A 25,804-nucleotide genomic window follows, 5' to 3' on the forward strand; every position below is an offset into this window, starting at 1 on the left:
ACGTCCTCCGTTTCTATTAGGTGGCAAACGCGACCATCGAATCGAGCCAAACTGAACTTGAAGGAGAGCCGGATATCCTCTCCGGTTTTCCAAACAAGACAAGCAAACGCTGGCTCCATTCCCCATCTATATACAATGGATTCGGAACGCTTCTGGGCCCTATCCCCCGCCGAACAGGAGAAAGTCCTCTCCGGACCGGCCCTCGAACCGCCGCCGGGCATCGTGCCCAACCTCGACGACCCGCCGAACAAGAACGGGGCGGCGATCGGAGTGTGCAGCACCTGCCTCGTCATCGGCTCGTTCTTCGTCTTCGTCCGCATGTCGGGAATGGGGCGCTCTTGGAAGAAGATATGCATCAGCGACTGTGAGTTGGGCAACTAAGCAGGCAGATGATGGTGATGATGATTTGATACATCACACACGCCACTGGGGTTGACTGTTACGAGTACTTCGCTAACACACAAGCTTTCGGCGCAGATCTCATGCTAGTGGCTTTTGTATGTCGCCGCTCTTCTGTTCTACTACGTCTTGTCATCGTCGATGGAAAGGAGTTCATACTGACAGATGACATCTCGCAGGGCCTCTACGTAGCCTTCGTCGCCGTCCTCCTCCGCGAAGTCCACGTCGGCTTCCTCGTCCACCAATGGAACTTCCGTCTCCGGGACCTCCCCGACATCCTATACGTGAGTAAACCCCGTCAAACCCCTATCATCCCCCCATTCCAAGCCATCCAGCAAACCAACGCCCAGAAACATATATCTCCTCACTCACGCCCGTACCCAGCTCTTCACCCTCGCCACCAACTTCTACACCTTCACCATCACGCTCCTCAAATCCGCCATCGTCCTCGAATGGCTCCGCATCTTCGTCCCGCGCGGCACCCCGCGCCGCAACTCCTCTTTCTACTGGATCTCCGTCGCCCTGCTGGTCGGCAACTTCCTCTTCAACTCGGCCGCCATCGTCGTCATCAACCTCTCGTGCACGCCGCACGCCAAGGCCTGGGACCAGCTGCTGCCCGGCAGCTGCTTCGACGGGCGGGGCCTCTACGTCGCGTCGGCCGTGGTCAATTTCGTCATCGATCTGGTCATTCTCGTGCTGCCGCAGCGGGTCATTTGGGGGTTGAAGATGTCGGTGCAGAAGCGGCTGGGCGTTTCGGCGGTGTTCGTGGTTGGGTTGATGTAAGATCGTTATTTCCCCCGTGTGCGAAGAACGCAGGCGAACCCTGGAAACTGCTCCAGCTAACCAGACGACTCGAACAGCGCCTGCTTCGCCGCAGCCTTCCGAATCCCCGTCTCGGTCCAATATTCCCAATCCCAGGACGTCACGTACGACTTCTGCACCGTGGGCATCTGGACCATCACCGAAGCCACCTGCGGCTTCATCGTGTACTGCACGCCGGCGTTGCCAAACGCCCTGTCCAAACTGGGCTCACTAGGCATCTACCCCTTCCTCAAGTCACGGGACAAGAGTGACGATTCGAAGCACTCGGAGATACAGATGAACAATGTCAAAGACTGCAGGCCGGGGCAGCATCAGCATCGCGAGCTGACCGGGCACGGCCACTCGCCCTCTGGATCGGAAGACATGGGGAAGATGCCGAACCCGACTATCCTTCGAACCACCCGGGTCGACATCGGAGCCGAGGATGATGATTCTCAAAGGGCCATAGCTATCCAAACAAGTCATCAACATCCGTGGGACCGAGAAAGCGCGTAGTATTTGGCACGATACAGTGCGGATCAGGAATCAAGTAGCCGCCTCAGCTCCTATTATATCATTCAGAGCCGATACCGAAACCCAACAGTCTTCCAATCCGTCACATCCTCATAATCCTCCGGCCGCAACCGAACCTGATTAACCGCCTCCGTCACCTCAGCCGCCGACCCGCCCGCAACATCGACCGTCTTACCACCGCTGCCATCGTCATCGCCACGGCCGCCAACAACGCCCGAAGCCCCCACCCCCGCCACGATCCCCTCCGCCCTCTCCCGGCGCCCGTTCATCCACTGCAGGTAGCCCCGAAGCCCGAGCGAGAGACACACCACCAACGCGTAACACACCATAATCGCCCGAAACGCAGTCGCGTACCCCGGCGCCTCCGCCTCGCGAAACAGCTGCGGCCCCACGATGTTGCCGGTGCAATACGCCACGAACACGAGGGCCGTCATCGTGCCCTTCTTCGTCACGCCGCGGAAATTGACCTGGACGAGCGACAGCAGCAGCGGCAGCGCCGCGGGCCCCGTCGACAGCAAAAAGTACCCAAACAGCGCGACCCCGTGCGGGAGCGCGTCGCGCTTCCCGATCAGCGCGCTGCCCACGACGGGCGGCAGCACGATGAGGGCCGCGAGGGCGCAGTTGAGCGAGCGGAACCGGCCCGCGAGCCAGCCGGTGCCCGAGATGGCGGCGATGGTGAGGACAGAATAGGGAATATTAATCAAGGTCGACTGCAGGTTCGTGAAGCCGAAGGAGACGAGGACCAGGTTGGCGAAATTCTGGGTCCCGCCGTTGGGGATCTGGCACAGCAGACATAAAGACCCGACGAACCACGTCTTGGGGTCTACGAGGCACTCTCGCGCCTGGTCCCAGCGCCACGCCGTCTCGAAGTCGGTCTTGCCCGTGCCCGCGACGACGACGCGGTCCTGGGCCCAGCGGCGCTCGTCGGGCGTGAGGAATCTCGCGGACGAGATGCGGTCGGGCAGGAGCCAGAACACGACAAACCCCCAGAGGAAGGTCGCGACGCCGAGGATGATGAACATCCAGCGCCAAGGCCCGACGGCGTTGTCGTCGTCCTTGCGGATGTGCCCGATCCCAAACGCCAGGAAGGACGAGACGATGCCGCCGACGCTGTTCCCCGCAAACCAGATCCCCGTGCGCGTCGGGATCTCGTCGCGCGTATACCACGTCGACGTAACGAACATGAGCGCGGGCGAGACCGTCGCCTCCGCGACGCCCAACAAGAACCGCACCGCCAGCAGCCCGCCGTAGTTGGAGCACGCCGCCGTGAGGGCGACGACGGCGCCCCAGAACAGCGTGTTGGCGGCCAGGTACCGGCCGACGGGCAGGCGGGCGACGAGCAGCGTGGTCGGGTAGGCCCAGGCGAAGTAGCCGAAGTAGAAGACGGACGAGACCCAGGCGTAGTCCTGACCCCGGAGGTGCGTGTCTTGCTTGAGGCCGAACACGGACGCGCTCGACAGGATGGTCTTGTCCATGAAGTTGAAGACGTACGTCACGAAGAGGAGCGGCATCAGGCGCGTGTCGATGCGGCGCACGATCCGGCGGGCGGTGGCGGCATCGACTTCGACATGTTGGGTACTGGTCTCGGTCGGTCCGGTTTCCAATTCATCAGGGGCGCCCATGGTCGCATATGAGCCTTGAGGGGCTGCTGCATTGGGTGGAAGGAGACATTCGCGCGATGAATCCTCGTGTGAGTAGAGAGACATAATATAAGCCCTCCTGGTCCAGCGCCGGCCGCGCGCGTATTCTTCGGATGCAAGCCGAACGTCAGCAGAAGCAGCTCCCGATGCGGGGGCTACCTATCTCTAGCAAATCAGCAGTGGCGCCGGGATGCGTGTGTAGATTGAAAGCCACCCCGGGTTGCGCCGATCTTCCGACCTCGCGTTTATCTTTAAGGCAATTGCTCAGCTTTTGGAGTAGGTTCAGCTTAAGAGAAACAAGCCAGTTAAAATATCGGTGGTAAGCGGCAAATGGCGTGCAACAGTATTGCTCTATCAAGTTCACGTCATGTTTGGACAGAATGTCAGCAACGCGCGGCTGTCTCTTGCTGGTGCGTGGGGTTAGGCGGTTCTGCCGCCCCTGATAGCGCCTTCGGGTCAGTGCCGTCCACTAGCATAGACCCCTACTAGCCCCCCTGCTGATCCAGAAATAGCACGTTGATAGGCCATTTGCGCCGGGGAGCCAGCCGGTCTCATAGATCAGCAGTATAATACAACTCGATAAATGTAATCCGGGCTGCTTCGTCCTCTTAATAACTGTTCTATGAAAGGTCTTTGACACTACTCAAGTGCGTACCATCAATCACCATGAACGGCCTCCAAATCTCCCCCTTCATCACCTCCCTCCCCAAAGTCGAGCTCCACGTCCACATAGAAGGCACCCTCACCCCCTCCCTGCGCTGGAAGCTCGCGCAGCGCAACCGCATCCCCCTCCCCTATGCCACCTACGCAGACCTGCTGGAGTCCTACAATGTCCTGTACAACCACCGCAAGGAGCTGCACGGCGACACCGGCGCCCCGACCTTCCTCGAGACCTACTTCGCGGGGACCCAGGTCCTGTGCGAGGAGGACGACTTCTACGAGCTCGGCATGGCGTACCTGGAGAAAGCCGCGGACATGAACGTCCGCTACGCCGAGCCCTTCTTCGATCTGCAGGCGTACCTCCCGCACGGGATCCCCGCCGCGACCGTGCTGAACGGGTACATGCGGGCACAGCGCGAGGGGGCCCAGAAGTTCGGGGTCCGGAGCAATTGGATTTTGTGCTTCATCCGGGACCGGCCCGTCGAGGAGGGGATCGCGGCGTACGAGGGCGGCGCGGCCTTGGGCGGCCGGGATAACGGGGGGTCATGGGCTGTTTCACGCGGTGGGGCTGGCTAGTAATGAGTACGACCGGCCGCCGATGCTGTTTGAGAAGGCGTTCCAGATGGCGAAGAAAGACGGTAAGTCATATTGAAGAAGGGTTTTTTGTCCCTCTTACTGTGGTCCACCGATCTGTCTGCTTGGTATTACAGGCTTCGTCAGCAAGCATTGGAGGTAACAAACACCCTCACAGGACTCCACGTCACAATGCACTGCGACGTCGACCAAAAAGACGCCGCGGACCACATCCACGAAGCCATCTTCACCGTCCTCGACGGCCACGGCACCGAGCGCATCGACCACGGCCTCAACGCCCTGGACCGACCCGAATTACTCCAAGGACTAGAAGAACGCGGGATCCCGCTAACGCTGTGCCCGCACGCCTACCACCGGCGACAGGCGACCGACGTGCTTTTCCCCAAGCTCCGGAAGCTGTGGGAGCTCGAAGGGGTCAAGTGGTGCGTCAACAGCGATGACCCGACATACATGCACAATGTGTGGATCGACGGGGCCATGGAGAAGGTTTACCGGTATTGCGGCATGTCCAAAACCGATATGGTGCGGCTCTCAAGAAATGCCGTCGAGATCAGTTGGGCGGATGAGGATCTGAAGAAGCTGCTGCTGCAAGAACTTGAGAGATTCGGGCGGGAAAACTGTCAGTCGGGGGAAGAATGCAACTGACACCCAGACCCGATGAAATTATGACACGGTCGCTAGTTAGAAGTGATGTGCTACACTGTCGTTGTTGTTGCATTCTATCGCATGCGGTACGCCACGGGCCTATCGCCCGCCCCCGGCACCAGCACTACCTATGGGATCCGGGTCGAGGTGCTCAGGCCTATCATTCGGTGTTGCGCCAAGCACTTCTATTGTACGCAAACCCCACTACATGGATGTAAGCGACCTGTCATCGGAAGATCAACCCCATCTGATCGGGGCTCAGGGGGAATGAAGAGACGACATCTGCAGGACGAAAATACTCGCCCTACCTGCCGGGGCAGCCAATCCATTCCCTAGGTTCTTATACAGCTGTTCCTCCAAACCACCAGCAATCGCGAGCAGTGATCAGGTCAGGCGGGGCTGCGGTATCTCAATCATACATTATATCACATCGTCCCTCAACCGCCTTCTATGACTCACCTTGTTCTGGCGACCGGACCATGCGCGATCAGAACAGCAGCAGCAGCATCTCTACTCGAGCTCCTCCGGCGACCCCAGTATCATTGCATCATCTGACTACGTTGCTGAGAACAAGCAACCACTGTGATGGTCTTCGGGTCAGGACCTGTGGCAACAGCAACCGTTCTACTCGCACGAAATCGCAGTCGTAGGAGGTATGGGTGGACTCGTGGTCGTGTCGCGCCGAGCCGAGGTCGCATCCGTCGCCGTGGTGGAAGCCAGGGGGCCTTACGATACCGAGAACGGGAACCGTTCCGTCGTGTCATCCCTGACGCTGACGGGCATGGCGCGTTCGTAGATATCTCTTCGGAGCCTTATACGCTCCAGCACACTGTTGGACTGAGGTCTGATCTCCGAACCCATGCTGGCGATGGGCAGTCGATGGGTTCGCTACGCACAAGGCAAGGCGATGGCCAGGTCGTCGGCCATCATTGCCATATCGTATCGGCGAGGCACGAAGAACTCGTATCATAGGCTGGTCGTCCTGATCGGTAACCCAAGACTGGACCTTCGAGAACCTGGTGAAGTAATTCAAGAAGTCGTGCTGTTTGACACCACCGAATCTTGGTAAATGCAGTGCCATAAATGACCCGGTAACATATGACCCGACAGATAGTATTCGATCTTGATGATGGTCCATTACATAGACTCTGGGCAATTGGGTTGATCGAACACTCGCCTGATTGTCGAAGACCTTGGAGGAGACTGGCCTGTCGCCAACTACAAAGGGGTTCAGCCGCGGCGCGCTCCTCAGGCATAGATGGTTGCTTGGAGTCATTCAATAATCGAACCGGAGAATGCCCATCGTTCGTCGGTCGAAAGTATTGTCGGGGTGGCAAGCTGGTCATGTATACTCATACACAAGCAAAACGGAATCTTCTTGATCGGTCTAGTGTCCCAAGAGCTGTCGCGGTTGCAGTCAAGACTGAAAGGTTGGAGTATACGCTCAATGCTGCTAAGGAGGTCATCATCTCTGCTGGAACATTCCACTCACCGCACCTTCTCAAGGTATCAGGACCTGAAATCTGGCAGTCGAGCCTGGATGCTATTGTCATGGGGGTCGGGCCAAAGACCGTGCTCGATCCTCAATCTATTCCGGTAGTTCTCGATTCCCCTGGGGTAGACCAGATCCTTGTCGGCCCTCTGCAGATCGCCGTGTCACACGTAGCTAACACGCCTAGCGGTCAACCCCAGACGGCTGGCCCAGCACTCTGGCGCCCCATTACGTAAAATTGCATCCTCGGGATACATCAGGCCCATTCAGCAGCGCGGCAGGATATCTAGCGGCTGTGTAATGCACTATGCGCACGCTTTCAGGAGAAGCTCGCAGGATATGCAGCCGATTGGCCAGAGATCACGTTTATCATTGGCAGTCCCCTAAGTCCCAATCTTCTGACAATCGGCTCGGCGGCGGTCTGGATGTCTATCATATTCTCGGGGGGCAATAACAGTGCCACCATTCGCAGTGCGATCAATGACCGAGCCTCCCTCTATCTTGCTGTACTGGTTCGAACAATAGTGGTTACCCTAGCTGCGTTCAAGAGATTGCCAGAGATATGGAGGACGGAAGCGGGCAACGCAATTAAGGGCGGCCCAGCACATCTGACAGGCTCGGATGCACAGCCGGATGTGCAGGTTGTCGGTTACATTTGCCACAGCGCTACTCCAATCTGGCATACAGCAGGGACTTGCAATGGAACTATCGGGCGATGACGGGGTAGTGGTCGACAGCAAGGCACGGGCGGGTATTTCGCAGCTGGGATGCCAGTCTCCCGCCTTTCACGATTCCTGCTCATCCCTAAGGCAGCCTGTACGCCATGGGTGGAAAAGATAGCAGATGACATCAAGCAATCGGGTGGCTTCCTGGCTGTGTCGTCCGCGGATCCGCTACATAGCAGGCATCTCGAGCATCGATTGGGCTGAAGTCGTCGGATCCGATTGTCTAGGCGATGATTTGGGTAGTCTCGCCAATTTAGCGGCAGCTAACCCCGGATTACCAGAGCTGACTCAAAATAGTACTTGTACGCAGTGGTGTTGAAACGACAAATGTCTAGACCAGAGTGAATGACAGACGGTGGGCTTGGTCTGTGATAGAGAATAAAAGCTATCGAGTCGGAAGCGGGCTAGTTTCCGATATGCAGGAGTAGTGGTGCAGGCAGCCGGGTTGGTCTCCGATAGCAGGTGTGTAGTACATAAGTGCTGTCAAGAAGATCCAACGATAAGGATCAGCAGGCAGTCAGTTTCTGTGGTATTATTGTGTTCAGCAGTAGAACACTTGATTGATTGATTGATGGGAATGGTAGTGGATACGTTTACTTACATTATGAATCGTAGTTGGTAAACTCAGCTATCAGCCCTGAAGCGCAATTCAGCATATCAGATAGGCCCAATTGCGTATCAGCTGCCTTCCCCCAATAACACACTACTGTGTAATAAGATGGGATAAGGAAGGAACAGGAAAGTCCATGCGACGCAACAGGGCCAAGCCCAGCCTTGATCAGATTGGGGATGTCCATGCGAATGGCAGCAGCCAAGAGAAGCCAATGCGACATACCTAGCCTGGGGTAAAGCATGTTCTCAGCTTGTCGCCGGCAAGGCTATGTAGCTCACGGTAGAAGGGAAAACGCAATGTGTTGTCGCGGGAGGTGGGTGGTGCTGCTGCTCCCTCTCCTCTCTTTCGCTATCATCGAGAGCCGTTATCGTCGGTCTAAGCGTCTTGGCAGTCTGGGGTTGGCACCGATTAGGCCCGTTTTAGTCGGGTTGCCAAGCGGCTGGGAGCGAACCTCGTTATCTCGGTGGGGTAATAGTATTGGCTCACCCATCCTGTCGTCCCTCCCTCGCCCTCTAGCTTGACCAGCTGCAATCCAGGCCCTCGACTGGTCTGCCCGGGTATTCCTTGTTATGTAACAACCACGTTATCAATATGCTCCATACATATCAAGGAGCCATGATGCCGTCTCTCGCATATATAGCATTCGAGATGTCGCCTTGGGCATTGAGGGTTGCTTTCACCACGGAAGTCTCCTCCATCCAACCACCTCTTCTCACCCTTTGTTCCGTAGCCGACAACTACCGCCATCATGGAAGACACTGAGAAGAAGGGAGGCATTACGCCTGCCTATACCAACACCGGCAGCGAAGATATCCGCGTCGTCACTGCTACTCAGTATGGCGAGACCAAGCGCGGTCTCAGCCCGCGACATGTGCAGCTCATGGCAATTGGCGGATCGATTGGTACTGGACTTTGGGTAAGCAGCATCTCCCCGCTCTCTGCATTGTCCCTCAGATACTGCCGAAATTGGTGTGTCGGAACGGACGCCGCTGACAATAGCGCTTAGGTCGGTATTGGCGGGGTACTGAGTAAGGCAGGCCCACTCTCCCTCCTTCTGGGGTACGCCTTCTGGGGAATCATGTTCGTGTGGCCCCTGAACTTGTGCGTGGCCGAGATGTGCGCCTACTTGCCCACCAAGGGCAGCATCTTCGAGTTGGCCGCCCGCTTCTTCGACCCGGCCCTGGGTTTCGCCATGGGTTGGACGTATTTCTTCGCCGGGGTCATGCTGGTGTGTACCGAATACTCGGCTGTGGCCACGGTGATGCAGTATTGGTTGCCCGACGTCAACCCGGCCGCCTGGATCGCCATGGCCCTTGTCTCCTGCTTGCTTCTCAACGTGGTAGCCGTCAAATGGTATGGAGAGTCCGAGTTCATCATGGCTTCAACCAAGGTCCTCCTGCTGTTTGGATTGTGCCTTGTGACGCTCATTACCATGTGCGGAGGCAACCCTAAGCGCGATGCTTACGGCTTCCGGAACTGGAGCGGCGGCAACGCGATCCATGAGTACTATACCACCGGGTCGACAGGGCGCTTCCTTGGATGGTGGAAAGTGGTCATCTATGCAGCCTTCACCATCGCAGGTCCCGATATGATCGCGTTGGCTGCAGGAGAGATCCAGAACCCGCGCCGAACCATCCCTCGTGTAGCCAAGCTGATCTTCTACCGCCTGGTCGGTTTCTACGTCGTCGGAGTTCTGTGTGTGGGTATTATCTGCTCCTCGCGCGACCCCCTGCTGTTGGGCGCCATCGCGAACTCGGAGCCTGGCGCTGCCGCCTCTCCCTGGGTCGTGGGCATCAAGAACCTCAGCATCCCGTTCCTCCCCGATCTCGTGAATGCGATGATTCTGCTGTCCGGGTGGTCGTGCGGCAACGCCTACCTCTACTCATCATCGCGAACGCTGTACGGTCTGGCCAAGGATGGCCAGGCGCCCAAGATCTTCGCCAAATGCAACAAGTCGGGCGTTCCGATGGTCGCCGTCCTCACCGTGTCGGCCATCACCTGCATCACCTTCCTGGTGTCTTCCAACTCGGCCGTCGAGGTCTTCTACTGGTTCGTCGACCTGACGACGACCGCTCTGATCATGACGTACGTCATGATGTTGACGGCGTACATTGGCTTCTACCGCGCCTGCAAGGCCCAGAACATGGATCCGGCAAGCCTTCCCTACCGCGCTCCTTTGACCCCGTACACACCCTACGTGGCGTTGGTGATCGGCTGGCTGGCCCTGCTGTTCGTCGGATATAGCTCCTTCGTGCCCTTTGACACGCGAAGCTTCATCACTGCGTACTTCGCCGTCGGGTGGGGTGGCTTCATGTTTTTGGTGTGGAAGATCGTCAAGCGAACCAAGATGGTCAAGCCCCATGAGGCCGATCTCATCAGCGGCAAGAAGGAGATTGATGACGAATGCCGTCACTGGGAGGAAGGCGGAGTCGAAGAGGTCGAGAAGGCGAGACTTGCCCAGATGGGCTTCGCGAGGCGATGCTGGGAGAAATTGTGGTAAAGAAAGGGCTGACGTCGCACTGCCCTTTGCCCAAGAATAGCTATCTGTTAATGACATCCATAATGACGAGCTTGAAAATAATCAAGCATATTAATTTCATGTTAAACATTCAAAGAAGAGTTCTGGCGACAAGGTGTTGACATTTCCCCGCCCATGCGAGAAAGCCGCAATAGTGAGGGAGGTGAGTTCAACTTGGGCAGCTGCAGAAGTGCTGCGATTACACATTTCCAAGGTTCTTTCCAGCATTGGTCGCATCTTTTGACTTCAGGATGCAAAAGCCATCGGATTGTGATTCGTGCTCCAAAGCGGGTCCCAATACTGATAGCCTGAATTGGACTTATGGATGTTTTTGGGGCGCTTGGCCTCTGATGTCGCCGCATTATGTACCTCCATAAGCCCGAGGCTTTCAACAACCAATGAACACTAGGTGGCATAGTATAGTGGTCAGTACAACACGTTGTGGTCTAGCATCATAACTGTTCCGTGTAGACCCCGGTTCGATTCCGGGTGCCGCCAAATTTTTTCCAGATTGCAAATGTGGAATCCTCTTTTGCTGTATCATCACCTCTATTTTTCTTTTTGCAGTTCTCGCCGACCTGCCTATACCATTTTATGTCAAGCCAAATGATTTACTACTATCAAGCTTCTGCTTTCGTTGGCCGCACTGCCGGTCGCAAGGTCGCGGGGGTTTGTTCATCATAACTCAGAGCTGCAACCGTACAGATATCACATCAGCGGTCTATTCTCTCTACCTCATTTGGCTGTTGCTGTCGAATATCAAGATCTTCTTTTTGGTATAATTACGTATGTAGGTTCGTGGTATTTATTGCCAACAATACCGCTCTTCCATGACCCGCTGGATATCAAACGGTATCAATCTTTTTTATCCTCATGCTGCATAATAAAACCCGTACTGTCCGTCCTGGCACAATCTGCCCGTGAACAACCTATTAGTCCACTGGCGCAAGTACTACCAACGTCGAAGCGGCCGTATCCAAACGGATGTAATTGGACTCCCTTTTTACTTATCATCTTCCTGCTCCGATTCTTTTGTCGACGACCGTCTAAATATCCCCTTCATGTTGTCAACGAGTTTGGACTGTCTCCTCTCGCCCTCAGCATTCGAGCTACTGCTGAAGACGCTACTCCTCCGACCGGGCTGCTGCTGCTCTTTCTCGGCGGGAGGTTCGGGAACGAGTCCATCCAGTGTTGCGCCGGCTCGTGTTCCTGTGGAGTAACGTCAGCAATCAACCGGCTTTAAGGACAAAAGATAGGTTCGTGGAAGGCTTGCAAAAGGTAAGTAAGTAGAGAGAGCACTAACGGATGTTGCCAGCACCGCCAATACCGAACGACCTCGGACGCTCGTGTGACTCCTGTGTGGTCTGCTCCTCCGACGACATCTTGTGGGAGAGTAAGTTCCTCATGGCTGATCTGAGGTGCGAAATTGTGAGTTTCAATCAATCCTGTGTGTGCAACGGCCGTCGCTTCGTGACGCTGCCATGACATTTGCAGTACAGAGTGGGAACGGGGAAAAGACCCCCTTCCCTTCCCTTATTTGAGTATCATATGGTGACCTGAACTACATATATCTAAGCGAGCAGAGCACCCCTTCGGGGAAGCCCAAGATAACCCTCGATGCCCTCATTGGTCGCGGGATTTCGATCTTCCTCCTCGCCAGACTCGTGAAAAGTCCCGATTCGGGTGCGATGCGTGCGCCGGTAGTCAGTAGCGGTGGTTGACGGCACCCCCCGGGCCAAAGCTTGGCCCATCTAGCGTGACATCAGATGCCAAAACTCCATGCATGGTGTTGGAATCGATATCGAACAAGCGCCTCACTGGCTGGATTCTGAAGCCAGTGTGTTCTGACGTCAGGGTCTACGGGCCGGGTGGCTTCGGGGCGGGCGGGCGTGCGGCCTGTCTGCGTGGGGGTATTGTGTATCAAAGTCGTACTCAACATCACTGATCATGTATGAAGTGAACCAACGAAGCAAGCATGGCATATGCAGAATATCGCGTAAAGCTAGGTAGGTATGTAGTCTGTTGGACCAGATGCTGGAATTATAGCATCGGACACATACGCCGTTATAGTCTACCATCATTGGGATGGGATGGGATGGGATGAGAATTCTGTTTTCTTGATGCTACCGATGCCGTCAGTAGTGACATTGAGTCCACTGCTTTGAAGAAGGGCTCCTGTGAGGCTCCAGCCTACGATCAGGCCCTGATGCATGGCCCCATCAGCCCATGAAGCATGTCATACGGCGTGAAAATGCAAGTAACCAGCTTTGCGGGGTACATAGCTTTAGGCCCCACCACATTCAATCAAGCAGCTAAACCGGGCCTTGATGACACTTCAGCTCTGGATTGACTTTTGAGGGCCGATACTACAGCGAAGTCAACAAACAACAGAATCAACAACAACAGCCCCCCCTTGAAGCCATACCCACGAGCGATCGAGCCAGGAAGCAATCGCAATGGCAGCCCACGCGACCCTGACCCGCGCCCAATCGATGGAGCCCGACATCCGGCTCGAGGACTACCTCGACGACAAGCTCCAATCCGTCTCCGATCTCGCGAACCTCGACAGCCTCCTCGCCAACGTCGAGCTGCAACGCCAACAGCTCCAGACCCAGCTCGACGGCGCGGCGCAAGAGCTCGAGGACGTGCGGCGCTCGGCGCAGGACCGCCAGGGCGGCGTCGCGCAGCAGATCGCCGAGTTCAAGCAGCTCCAGCAGAGCATCGACCTGCGCCTCCAGATCATGGGCCAGTCCGACGCCCCCGACGAGGCGATCCGCCGCCTCGAGGCGCCCATGAAGCAGCTGCACCGCGTCGAGCTGACGCACCGCTACGTCTCGCTGCTGCAAGACGTCGAGGGCATGCGCCGCGAGGCCCGGTCGCATCTGCCCCAGAGCCCCAAGGAGGCGCTGCGGCCTTACACGCGCCTGCGCCAGCTCGCGGGCCAGCTGCGCGAGCTCCAGGGGCCCGCCGACGAGGCCGCGGGCCACCTGATCAGCTACGTCGAGCAGGTCACCGGCAGCCTGTGGGACGAGATGAAGCGGATCATGTCCGAAGAGCTGGGCGCGGTCCTCAAGGCGCGCAACTGGCCCGCCAACACCGACCCGAGTGCCGAGGTGGACGGCGAGTGGCTCGAGACCTTTGAGAAGTCCATGGAGCTCCAGGTCCCCGAGGTACTCTATTCGGAGTCTCTCATCAACCTGTTGCCCATCGACGTCATGGCCCGGTCCTTTGTCCAGTGGTTCCGCTTCCAGTTCATGGGCGACAACGGCACGAGCGCCCCCGCCGCCTTTGGCACCTTCTGCCTGCCCAACTTCGTCTCGCTGATCGACAAGTGGGAGGACTTCTTCCGGTCCAACTTCGACCATGTCCTGGCGTCCCGCTTCCAGGGCACCAAGGCCGCCGAAACGACGGCGTACACCGATCCCGCCTGCGCCCTGATCACTGCGCTTCTGCCCGTTCTCCGGCAAAAGGTGGAGAGTGTCGTGCAGCATGGGCTGAAGAACCCGCAATATCTCAGCAGCCTCATGGTCCAGCTCATGGATTTCGACGACACCATCCGGTCGCGGTTCAGCTACGACGGGGGCGACCCGGAGAACGGATGGCCTGGCATCACCTCGGAAGTCCTCGACCAGTACTTCCGCGAGTGGCTCAAGTTCGAGAAGGAGTTTGCCCTGGAGCGCTACCAGACCATCAACAACTCCTCGGACGCGCGCAGCATCGATTATGACTACAGCGGCCCCGGCAAGATGAAGCCTACATATGGCGCTGTTCGCGTCACTGATCTTCTGAGGTCGGTCACGTCGCAGTACGAGAGGGTCAGGCGGCTACCTCACAAGATCCGGTTCCTGATCGACATACAGCAGGAAATCCTGGATCAGTATCACAGCCGCTTGCTCGACTCCTTGGAAGCCTATGCATCCTTAACATCTACAGTCGCCCGTACACTGCAGGGTGTTTCCAAGGAGCAGCTGGCCCAGCTTGAGGGAACTGGAGCGCTGGAGGCCTTATGCAAAGTCCTGGGTAGTGCAGACCATATCGTTTCCACGCTGAGTGATTGGGGCAACGAGGAGGTAAGACACCTTGTTATACAATACACTACCGTAATGATGCGAGTTGGACACTAACACGAAGTTGCAGTTCTTTATCGAGCTTTGGGAGGACCTCAAAGGCCGCGCCAAACAAGCCGACAACGACCAACAGACCAACCTGGTGGGCGGCATGAGCTACGACCACGTGAAGGGCCGCACGTCGTCGGAGATCGGGTCCGAGGGAGACGGCAGCATCTTTGACGAGACGATCAAGTTCTACAGCAAGCGTCGCGAGAGCGCCCAGAAGTTCCTTAAGGAGGCTCTTGTGGAATCGCACCAGACTGCTTTCCGCCCGTATCTCTCCAAACCACAGTGGAGCATTGTCAGCAGCGAGGCGTCGGGTAAGAAGCTACAATCTGTCAGTATCGTGTCTGGCCAGAGGCTAACTTGGATCATATAGTTGACCCATCTCAACTTGCCGTGACGGCCGAGCTCGATGAGCCATTAAGGGTAAGATACCACCAATCACGCATCTCCTCAGTGGACACAATCACTAACTCTGGGAAAACAAAACAGATCATGAAGCGAAACCTAACCTTCCTGGCCTCGGCCCTCAGCACCGCGGTCTACAAGCGCGTCTGGCGCGAAGCCCTCGAGAGCCTCCAGGAGACCCTCTGGTCCAACGTGCTACTGCGCCAAAACTTCACCACGCTCGGCGCCGCCCAGTTCATGCGCGACGTACTGGCCATCAAATCGCTGGTGGACCGCCACATCCCCGAAGGGTCCGCGGCCCTGGCGCAGCTCAAGGAGGGGGTGCGGCTGCTCAGCTTGCCTCCCGTTGTTGTTGTTGTTGGCGAGGCGACGACCGCCGGGGATGGTGGCGATGGCGGTGATGAGAACGGCAATGGCGATAATGGCAGTTTCTCCCCTGAAAGAGATCAGCGATCGCATGTTTACGGATAACGCCGAGGCAAGACGGGCGCTCGAGGATCTGGGGATCCAGACGCTGGAGCCCGCGAGTGCTCGCAGGATATTGCAGAGGCGCGTGGAAAATAGTGAATAGATATGGTGATAGAGGGTTTAGAAACAATCAATCTTTGGCGAACGTACTATTCGAGATTCTCTTCTCTGGATGACACGTGCGATATACCCGGTTAGTAGCAAGGAAGCCCAGAGTGATTCCAGAGAGCTTTCCACACAGCTTATTAAAGCCTTCTAATCGAAAACAATCCAACCAATATCGAAATACTTCGGGGCTAAATGGAATCCGACTGCAACGGATGGTAGTTGGTGGGCGTCAAGGGGGATGGGTGTCTCGCCAAAAGTGCTGACCACGCCTGCCTAAGAACAAGCAATCGTTGCCGCGCAAGTTTCTTCCTCAACACAGGAGGCGATTAAGGGTCGAGTTAGTAGGCAAGCAAATGGAAACGAAGCGCCAAATCACAGCATTACAGTTTAATTCACTTCAGTCACTACATTCACAAACACAAGCAAGAGAGAATTGAATATTAGATCCATATTTTGTTTGATTGATCGGTTGTGTCCTTTTGCTGGAACCAGGTAACACTTTCTTCGTCTCGGAATAAGTACCTGCGCCTCCCAGCAATTAAGGACTCCTGAGTACAATATTACTTTCGTCATGTCCCGAAGGGATTGGAAAAACATCAAAAAGAAAAACCCCGCGAAACTGATGCCTGTGACTCTAGAGAGAATATAATAATAAGCCGTGTACCATGCAAACACCAGAAATACAACGCATTTCCCATACCCGGGCAAGCCTCCCTAAAAGCCTTTCGGGCCTGGGTCAAACATTGCCTGCCCGCCTAGGGCTTTTATGATACAGCCACGGCTCCGCCGGTTCTTAAAACAACGCTCGGTTAACCAGTCCAGGGAGAGGAGTCGGTGACTGCGACGGGTAGCCGGGGCGTCCGGTACCCGTCTCCTGCTCGATGGTGTTGTTGTGGGTCTGGTTGAATGGTTGCAAGAAGCCATCGGGGATCGACTTGAAGTTGCCCCAGAACTTCTGGTCAACAATGCTGTGGAGGACGGCAGGGCCAATGATCAACGCCAGGAAGATGAAGAACAGAGTGAAGAAGAGGATGGCGAAGCGAATCACTCTTCTCCTTCTCAGCTTAGACTGCTTCAGGGAGTAGATAGGAGGGCGGATTTGACGACTGTTCGCAAGGTTGGTTAGCAAGAGTTTGTGTGAGTTGGGTGAGGGGATTGAGGTTAAACATACCTAGGTCGAAGCCAGAACAGCATCATCGAGTGCAGCATATCAATCTTGGGAATGCAGACGAAGGGAGCCATGAGGAAGAGAATCATGTGTCCGAGAACAAAGTCGGCAGCGAACATGCTCAACTCCGTGACCTTGCAGAGGAATTCACGACCGGGCTGAGACATTGTGTGCCAACCCATCGAGTACCATTTACCAGTCCAGAATGCTATGTTGGCCTGGTCCGTCTTCATCTCACGAGTCAAGCACGTGGCGACGATAAGACTCAGGATGAAGCGTTGGAGGGCCACGACGGTGATCATACCAATAATAGTCTTCGAGAAGTCCCACGATTCCAGGAGGTACATGACCTCGAAGAACAGCAGAAGCATGATGACAGCAATTGCGTGAGCAATGGCGGCCAAAACACTACCAAACTTCTTGCAGCACATGCTCAAGACGGGTCCCATACAACAGGCCATGGCGAACATGGCGAACAACACACCCATGTTGATGGCGATGGGCGCAAAAGCGACGATTCCGACACGGATCAGGGAGTTGGTGGGGCTGATGGTCTTCGCGTTGCTATCCTTGCCAGGTACGACACCGGTCTGGGCGTTCATGAACAGGTAAGGGATCAGAGTGACGGCGACGTACAAGAGCGGGGCAAAGATCTCTCCGAAGAAGATGTTTGTGAAAGCCGCCCTGGAGACATCGCCAGAGCCCTTCGCAGAGGGGTCACCGAGAGCCTTTCGCTTGTAACCAGTAATACGGGTACGGGAAAGACGGCAGTAGTTGATCCACGAGGACGAGTGAGATCGAGAGTTACCACGAGACAACCAGCGGAGGTAGTCACGGTAATCGATGAAGAAGTCGCTCCACGAGAACTGGTGAGGGTTGTACAGGAAAGGCGAAATGACCAGGGCAATGAGGGTGATCCAGAAGTAGACCAACGCTCCCTGCCAGATAGTGACGGTCGCGAAGAGCAACATCATGAGTAGGCGGGCACCGAAGTAGATGGAAGGAGCAGCGAATCGAGAGTACAGCACACCGAAGGGAATACGCGCGGTGGCGAAACCACGACCTGTTCCGATGTAACGAGCGCCTCCAAACGAAAGATCCTGCTCGACAGCGTTTGCATAAATCTGACAAACGAAGACCTCGAAGAAGGGCGAAAGGGAGCAGATCTGCTTGCCGAAACGTGTGGCCATGCGCAGGACACCACGCTCTGTAAGTTCCTGGACGCAAAGGGGCACGAAGGAGATGAAGACGACGAAGACGATGGAGATGATACAACGCCAGATCCAATCCATAAGAGCATCTGTGTTGGCACAACCCGTGGGCAGGAGAGGATCGGTGATAGGAACGTTGACGTTGTACTCGCAGCGAATGGTCTGGTTGCGCAGGGCACCCAAGCTGAGCAGCGTGATCATGAAGAGATTGACCGACAACATAATGAACATGTTGTTCAAATGGAAACCGGGATGGGCGTAGTAGAAGGACAGGAAACGATCCAGAGGCAGCTGTGTTCCGAGGTAGTAGTACTCGCGAGACAGAATCTGCTCACCCATACCAGTACCAATCTTGGTTGTGAAGTTAAGAATAGAACCAAAACCAAGATCACGACCCTTACCACATTGGTAGTACTCGCAGTGCTTGATACGTCCACCACGCAGTAACGCATTCATACCAGCGTAAATATCCTCGTTCAGATGGAGACCCTTCTGAGCCTTGGATACACCACCACGCGTGTTCATGAAAATACCGTTGAGGAAATCAGGATGACCGTAATGGAGCTTACCACCGATCTGGGCCAATGTACGAGCGAAGAGAGTACCGAATGTCTGTTCCTTTCCGGCAGCGACGTCACCCAGAATACCAATGTTCTCAGAGAAAATGTATTCACGGGCACCGAGAATGGCAACGGGATCGGGCGAGACGGTCTTGACACCAGGAGTGTAGGGGGAAACATTGTCGGACTTCATCTCTTCGAACTCGGCCAGGACGGATCGAATCTTCAGGCATTCCTCGAGGTAGTTGTCTTGGTTGGCATCGATCAACTGGATGTACTCACCACGGTAGAAGATGATGGAGTGGTTCTGGTTGTCAGACTTGCCGTCACCAAGAACAGGGTTACCGGACAGTTGGATTCTGAACTTGGGTCGGCGCATGCCGTTCTCAAGAAGCTCGGAGTGACCATCGATCAGGGCAGAGAACAGGCGAGGCTCTTCGCCCTCGTTCAGCGGTGGCTCTTCATCCAGGTAGGCGATTTGCAGGTCAGGGTAGGCACGGAGAAGGAACTCGGTGTTCTCCATCTCCTCCTTCTTGAACTTGGAGTAACGCTGCATAGAAACGCACAGCTTGAACTTGCGGCGGGCCATACGCTCGAGCTCACGCTCCAGCTTATCGGAGTTTCCACCGAACATTTGAACAACCTCGGGGTTTTCGACACGGTACAAGAGCTTGATCGCGCGGGCGTAGTTCATGAAACCAGAGATGGTACGGTACAGAGTCTGGGAGCGGAGAGAAGCCCAGATACGAGTTCGCAGAGTGTACTCGGGGGCGGAAGACTTGAAACCAATGCAGTAGAAGGGAAGATCATCAATCTTGTTCTTGGCAGTGTCCTTCTCGCCCTTCTCCTCTTCGCCGTTGAACTGAGAGGTCTCGTCGGCCAGAATCTTGGTGTCCTTGACGAAGCAGTCCCATTCATGAGGGTGAAGTTGCTTGAGGTACTCCAACATAGTAACACGGGAGTAAGGCTCATCCTCGCGGATAATTTCACGCAGAGACAGAAGAATCTTCTCGCTGTAATGGGGAATCAGGACAGTGAAGGTCGGCATGTTGTCGACGGGCAGAGGCTCAGGGATAGGAGTAGACAAAGATTGAGCAAAGAAGGATAGACGACGCTCAGCCTCGCTGTGGGTCGGGAAGAATTCGGTCTTGAAAGAGTGATCTTCCTGCGAGACGAAGAAGGTTGGCGCCCTCAGAGTTCTCTTACCCTCCTGCTCGGAAGGAACCTGGTGGTAAAGCAGCTTCTGGACGTGCTCGATGGCGAGCAGATGCTCACGGTACATGGAAATGACAATAGCGTTCCAGATTTGCGAGATGAGCACCTTGGGCTTGTACTTGATCTCCATGTCCGTAGTAGCCAGGACCTTGGAGTAGATACGCTTCGGCAGACGGGAGAAGATGTTTCTCCAAGGTGTCCAGATGGAGGAACCGAGGTAGAACGAACGTGCGATGGAACACGCAGTGTTCATCAGAACGTACCACAGGTAGGTATCCAGGAAGAAGAGAATCAGATCGGTGAAGATCATCAGAATCAACGCAACGGTGGGTTGCTGTCGGCAGAGGATGGCAGCAGCCTTACCCTTGCCAAAGACAGCGTCACCCTTGCAGGAGTCGACGTTCATGATGGACAAGTAACGGATGGGATCACGGATAGACAGCGACAAGAACATGTACGAGATACCGAACTTGATGCCGAAAATCATGGCCCAGAAACCGTAAGACAAGGCCCGGTCGTTGCCCTTCAGATGAGGCCAGCTGGCAGTGAACGTTTGGCTGGCCACATACTGACGGGACTTCTTCTTAGTCAGGTAGGAGCCGAAAAGGCCACCAAGCGGCATGACGGAGAAGAAGACAACGGTGATGATCGCAATGAAGAAGTTGGCGATACCGAGAGCCAGGGACAAAGTGCTATCTGGGGGAGGCGCAAGAGGATCCTTCTGCTTCTTGTTGTCCTTGAACAAGAAAACATAGGCACCAGGACCAACATTGATAACGAAGACGACGATGAGGAACATCAAACGCTTAGTGAGATGCTGTGCTCCCGCCCACTTACGTGGAACGTAGGCCCATTCCGCAAGAGTTGCCAAAATCTGGATAAGAGCTGCAATACCTCCACCGAATCCAACGATGGCCCATTGGGCGGACGGAGGCGGCTGGTTGTTCCTTTGCTGTTCGTAGTTGGCGGTGATGAGGGTAGGCGAGTTGTGGGCAGTGAAGAACCAGAACATGGACAAATGGATAATCCAGATACGGTTGAAGTTGACGAGCACATGCCAGTAGGATCGAGTCTCCTGTACGTCTTGAAGAAGCACTTCTTCCAGTTCACGTCCTTAAGCTTCAGGTAACGCTCGGCCGGGGGGACGTCCACCAGCTTGCTCTTGTCCTCGAGCACGATGCGCTCAATACCCTCAGGGTACCAGAAAAGCTGGTTGCAATCATCGTAACCAATAATCTGGTCGTGGTCACGCTCGCGGCGGACGTAGACTCCGTTGGAGATCTCGTAACCCTGGTCGCGACAGTACTGGTAAATGGGAGTGATGACGTTGTTCAGGAAGGTACCCTCTTCAACTTGCTCGACCATGTTCTGGCAGGCCGGGGAGTTCAAGTAGTCATCAGCACACTTGAAGACGAAGGCAAGACATTCGGGCATGAAACGAGTCTGGTTGGCCTCGCCCCAGCAAAGGAGGAACAAAGCAACCTGGCGACAACGATCGTGCTGAGACATGCGGTTCATGCGCGTCTTCCAGCGGTACTCCGCGGCCTCGAGACTGTCGTCACCTTCGAGATCCTCGAGAACCTGGGCCTCATCGGCACCGTCCGCAGCGGCCTTCTTGTTCTTCTTCTTCTTTTTCTTGCCCTTTCCATTTACGTTGGCGAAACTCACGGCATCGTCGAGATCCAAGTGAGCGGCAAAGTACCACTTTCGGTAATTGGCGTTGTCTCCTCCAATGTAATCGGCGTGAAGAGATAGAAGGGCTTGGTTGGGGGTCATGCGAGAAGCTCGCGAATCCAGAAGAACCATGAAATGATCATACATGTTGCGCATGCTATCTCTCTGGAAACCGAACTTGCCCGTCAAATCCAAGAAGATGTCTTCAATCTCCTCCTTTGAGAGAGGAATCTGGGCATCGGACGTCCAGGCCGGGTAAGGCTCACGGGAACGCTGGCCTGCAGGCAGGATGTTGCCGTAATCCATACCGTAGTTGGGCGTGGAAGCACCGGAAGAACGGTTGCCAGCATAGGACATTTGGGAAGAAGGAGGGCGGAATCCTCGGGCACCTTCCTGGTAGCTGTTGTAACGCTCGTCACCGCGGCCGTAATAGTCCATATCGGTCGCTCGTGCCATATCAGACCTCATGGTGAAGTCGCTGAAGGTTTCCGAGTCGTCACCGTCGCCGCGGGCGCCATGCTGATCGTAGTACTGGCCACCTTGGCTGTCGTAGTATCCATCTTGGCCATATCCGTCTTGGTTGTCGTAGTAGCCACCATCTTGATGGTACGGGTTGTTGGCATCAGCGTTGTAGTATCCCCTGTGAGAGCAAATGTTAGAATGACACAAAACGTCGAGTTTACGATCGGGTAAAACTCACGATTCATCATAGTAGCCTTCCTGGGTCTGGCCGCCATGAGCGCCGCCCGCAGGATGCTGGCCATGAGCATCGTAACCATTGTCGTAATATTGGCCGTTGTGGTCGTCGTAGTACGAATCGGTGTTTCCAGCTTGATGGCCGTAGCCATCATCGTAAGCGTCGTGGTGGCCAGCGCCGCCTGCGCCAGCTCCTCCACCACCGGCGGGGTAGCCCGACATTTTCGCGATGTCGAGGCTATAACGTGAAAGACGATGTTCTAGATACACCCAATTGTTAGAAAGCTGTATGGTTGCATGTGCATAGGGAGTTGCGCTTTGGGCATGGGCTGTGCTGAACGTCGGGAAGATGGTGGGAAGGGTAGCTCATAACTGCCAAAAACGGGAGGATCTGGCAGCGTCGGGCTCCGTGCTCCTTCAAGGAAGGTGTGTTGTGTTGCGTTTTGTTGGGATTGATCATGACAACTTACAGGTCACAGAGTCATGTAGATAACGAATTCGGACGCAGTACGGTCGGTTAAGGAATGTGTCGAAGTCGCGACGATCGGGTCGCTGATTAAAATTATGTACCGTGATTGTTCTGCAAAGGGTAGCAGATGTGGAATCGTGGCCGGCCACAGCAATGCGGTGTTGTGACAATACAGACAAAGAGCAGAGTTGACCGAGGAGGATCAATCACTGCTGATTGTTGTGGTGTGGGTGTTGTTGTTGTCTGGAGGGTGGTTGGCCGAATTCCTTGATTGACACAGGCGGGTCGCGGCTGGTCCGACGTTGGCTTGGGGGTGGCCTCAGGCTTGTCTAGGGGGAGAGGACGAGAAAAAAAGCTGGCAAACTTGGCTGTCGCTAGCTCGCAAGTACCAAGACTTCCCAAGGGAAATAGTTGAAACAACGGGGAGTGGAAATCACCGCTGCTCTACAGTTTCCCAAATCTCCTCTAACCTCTTTTCCTAATTAAAAAGAACGATTGACGGGTGGCTGGTGATGTGTTTTTGTTGTTGTTGCAGTATAAACAAGGAGGGCGAGAGCGATAGTTGGGTTCCCAAAGTATCCTCCAAATCTTGTTCTTGTCCCTACGGGGAGGTCGTTTTGACTTTACCGACGCGGAGCGAAGGTGTAACGGGCCGCAGTCGAAATCAAGCACGTCGTAGGAGCTGAAAGCGAAAGATAGCGAATGGACGGGTCACCCTTTTTGCGTTCGAAAAAGAGTTTCCCTAATTCTTTCCCTCGGTCCTACTAGGGGCGGGTGAGAGGTGCTGGGTAAATCCGGACCTCTTGTCGTTCCAACGCTGCTGGAATCAAGCAGGTTCAGAAAAACACAACGATAACTGGATTCCGGAACAAAAAGAAGAACGAATGAAGAAAGATTTGTTTTTTACAGCGAAGATGTAGGAGGGGGGAGAGGGAAGAGAGGGAGGATATCGCCTGGGATGGGAGGAGAAAGGAGGAGCCGACGGGTGATCGAGATGGAGTGGCTGTGTGCTGGTAGAAGTCAGGGAAGGGTGTGCTGCAGCGTCGCACTGTACGCGCAGAGTGCAAGCGTTCGATTGCAGGTGGTGCCTGGACACGACTGGGCACGACTGGACACGACTGGAGTGCCCAGCCAGAGGGCGGATGCTTAGCTTCCAGTGGCCCGTTGCCAGTGCCAGTGTCAGACCTGCCCGTCAGTGCAGAGTGGGAATTCCACACTGGATCAAGACACCAACCACGGGCACGCACCACACGCGACCCGCCCACTAAACCGCTTCGAACGCTAGCAGAGGACAGGCTCGGACAGGAACGCGCAAGGAACACTCAATGGAAGCAAGCAAGGAAAAGGGGCAATTGTTGGTAAGGTGGGTGTCCAAACTGGCCCATTCTTCAGATTCAAGCAGCGATTGATTGGCCGCTGGGTTGCCTGGCTCCCCTAGACTCCCCCATCCAGCATCGGCCAGGGGGAGACGGACAGGGGTGCGGTGCGCTGGAGCTGGATGGCCGCGGTGGCAAGAGGCTCGATTGGTTTGTTGCGAATGGATGCGGATCGGTCCCAAAAAGGGGCTGGCCTAAGTATTGTGTTCCGGCCCGTACCCATCACGCTACTTGTCCTTTACTTCGTCGGTCCCAGGCCACTACGCGACGAGTGACTTCCACGTTCCAGAGGACAACCAACAACTTCCAGCCGGCCATTTGTCAGCTAACGTTCCATTTGCCGTCAATCAAATCAAATCAAGTCACTCTGACGGCATCCATCCAAGAGAGTCTTATCGGCTGCAGCATCGCAGAAACATAAATATTGCTATCTTTGGCAGATGCAAGCCGTTGGCCGTTTTTGACTCGACGCCTCGTCGCCTTTAAGATTCCAACTCCCCATGATCCATCCGCTTCCCAGGGGGATGGCGGGATCAGCCCAAATGGCTGGACCATGTCCCGCACACTGCTCACCTTGATTGCATGAGGAGTTAGAGTATTCGCTCTCTTCTTGTTTGTTCCCAGTTTCAACTTTCATTGCTCCTCCAGGCGAGCAGGGAGTCGAAACGCAACGCTGCGCGGCACTGCTCCGCCACATTTCCAACGGTTCTGGCTGGCTGTCGCCTCCCACGTCCTAGGTAGCAGTGGGCAGACGCGCAGAGTATCCCACGAGCAGCCGGACCCTGGTCGTACAGGTACTTGGCAGGTATCCCGCTAGTGCTACAATACCGTCCATCAAGGCCTAAGCCACCACCATGAGAAGTCGATCCCAAAGAGGGTTCCTCCCTCCATTTCAGCATTTCTCCCATTCACTTTCGGATAAGCGAACAACTGAAGGGAGCGAAAAGCAGGTTTCCTTTCACGACTTGCGAGTCGCGCGTCCTGCTACCTGCAGGTAATCAAATTAGCCAATTACCGGGCCTCCGAGGACACTCCAATGTGTATCCTCTTTATTCCCGACTCGACTCAACATTATTAACAATCGATGAGCGAAGAAGAGTTCGCTTGCAATAGGAGGACGGCGGACTGCCTCGAATCCTGACAAGCGGCTGCCTACAGCTTCCTCACATACAGATGAATTGAAAAAGCCCAGGGCAACAAAATCAGTTGCAGAAACTGGTCAGAAACTTGGGCTACGATGTGTTGGCCGTCGTCCCACCCACGCCTTCTCCAGATAGATGGCGCCCCTCGCAAACTGCAAGCCCAACGCTGGCAATGGTTAGCACATGCGGGAGGCAGGGCGAATACGACGTGACGAATCGCACTCAATTTATGTAGGTGGTATGTATGGCAAAAGCTTCCCCTATTACGAGTTTGACTAACAGGTATGACATGCACGTTGACGCTTGAGTACGAACGCCTCGCCCTCTGTACGAACACCTGCCACTTTGCCACCCACACAACCCCATGTGTGGGATGCATTTGATCCCAACACGATCATTACCTTATCTTGTCGTCGGACTTTCTCAAGTCGTTGGGCATTGGATGTTCTGGCGGTTTCCTGCCAGTCTATTTTTGCATTAATGCCTCCCTTCCCGCTCTGCCCATTTCGGTTTGAGAGGTGGGTGGGTCCCGAAATCGCCTACCGACCTCCCAAGCCTACCACCCCTAGCCCCTTG

At 55.4% G+C, this 25,804-nt stretch overlaps 8 protein-coding genes across 8 annotated transcripts; 5 read left to right on the forward strand and 3 right to left on the reverse strand.

Moving 5' to 3' along the window:
- Positions 1 to 135: 135 nt before the first annotated feature.
- PG997_001998 (uncharacterized protein) lies at positions 136 to 1,716 on the forward strand (the record flags this gene model as incomplete). The annotated part of the gene is made up of 4 exons (XM_066806313.1): positions 136 to 364; positions 565 to 683; positions 784 to 1,178; positions 1,260 to 1,716. The coding sequence occupies 4 exons, from the start codon at positions 136 to 138 to the stop codon at positions 1,714 to 1,716; spliced, it is 1,200 nt and encodes a 399-aa protein (XP_066673609.1).
- Positions 1,717 to 1,778: 62 nt separating this feature from the next.
- Positions 1,779 to 3,356, reverse strand: PG997_001999 (major facilitator superfamily domain-containing protein; the record flags this gene model as incomplete). The annotated part of the gene is made up of 1 exon (XM_066806314.1): positions 1,779 to 3,356. The coding sequence occupies one exon, from the start codon at positions 3,354 to 3,356 to the stop codon at positions 1,779 to 1,781; it is 1,578 nt and encodes a 525-aa protein (XP_066673610.1).
- A 684-nt stretch (positions 3,357 to 4,040) lies between these two features.
- Positions 4,041 to 4,610, forward strand: PG997_002000 (uncharacterized protein; the record flags this gene model as incomplete). The annotated part of the gene is made up of 1 exon (XM_066806315.1): positions 4,041 to 4,610. The coding sequence occupies one exon, from the start codon at positions 4,041 to 4,043 to the stop codon at positions 4,608 to 4,610; it is 570 nt and encodes a 189-aa protein (XP_066673611.1).
- A 22-nt stretch (positions 4,611 to 4,632) lies between these two features.
- PG997_002001 (adenosine deaminase) lies at positions 4,633 to 5,273 on the forward strand (the record flags this gene model as incomplete). Its single annotated transcript, XM_066806316.1, has 2 exons — positions 4,633 to 4,672; positions 4,786 to 5,273. The coding sequence occupies 2 exons, from the start codon at positions 4,633 to 4,635 to the stop codon at positions 5,271 to 5,273; spliced, it is 528 nt and encodes a 175-aa protein (XP_066673612.1).
- Positions 5,274 to 8,851: 3,578 nt separating this feature from the next.
- Positions 8,852 to 10,603, forward strand: PG997_002002 (proline permease; the record flags this gene model as incomplete). The annotated part of the gene is made up of 2 exons (XM_066806317.1): positions 8,852 to 9,019; positions 9,110 to 10,603. 2 exons carry the CDS (start codon positions 8,852 to 8,854, stop codon positions 10,601 to 10,603), a joined length of 1,662 nt encoding a protein of 553 aa, XP_066673613.1.
- Positions 10,604 to 11,624: 1,021 nt separating this feature from the next.
- On the reverse strand, positions 11,625 to 12,003 carry PG997_002003 (uncharacterized protein; the record flags this gene model as incomplete). Its single annotated transcript, XM_066806318.1, has 2 exons — positions 11,625 to 11,830; positions 11,925 to 12,003. The coding sequence occupies 2 exons, from the start codon at positions 12,001 to 12,003 to the stop codon at positions 11,625 to 11,627; spliced, it is 285 nt and encodes a 94-aa protein (XP_066673614.1).
- A 1,074-nt stretch (positions 12,004 to 13,077) lies between these two features.
- PG997_002004 (uncharacterized protein) lies at positions 13,078 to 15,712 on the forward strand (the record flags this gene model as incomplete). The annotated part of the gene is given in 6 exon segments (XM_066806319.1): positions 13,078 to 14,691; positions 14,759 to 15,003; positions 15,028 to 15,050; positions 15,110 to 15,159; positions 15,226 to 15,600; positions 15,620 to 15,712. 6 exon segments carry the CDS (start codon positions 13,078 to 13,080, stop codon positions 15,710 to 15,712), a joined length of 2,400 nt encoding a protein of 799 aa, XP_066673615.1.
- A 798-nt stretch (positions 15,713 to 16,510) lies between these two features.
- Positions 16,511 to 22,463, reverse strand: PG997_002005 (1-3-beta-glucan synthase component FKS1; the record flags this gene model as incomplete). Its single annotated transcript, XM_066806320.1, has 4 exons — positions 16,511 to 16,823; positions 16,889 to 20,946; positions 20,982 to 22,185; positions 22,246 to 22,463. 4 exons carry the CDS (start codon positions 22,461 to 22,463, stop codon positions 16,511 to 16,513), a joined length of 5,793 nt encoding a protein of 1,930 aa, XP_066673616.1.
- Between the last annotated feature and the right edge of the window lie 3,341 nt (positions 22,464 to 25,804).

The sequence above is a fragment of the Apiospora hydei genome (assembly GCF_038363865.1).
Source record: "Apiospora hydei strain CBS 114990 chromosome Unknown utg000003l_segment0_segment0, whole genome shotgun sequence".
In the NCBI taxonomy this organism is placed as follows: Eukaryota; Fungi; Ascomycota; class Sordariomycetes; order Amphisphaeriales; family Apiosporaceae; genus Apiospora; species Apiospora hydei.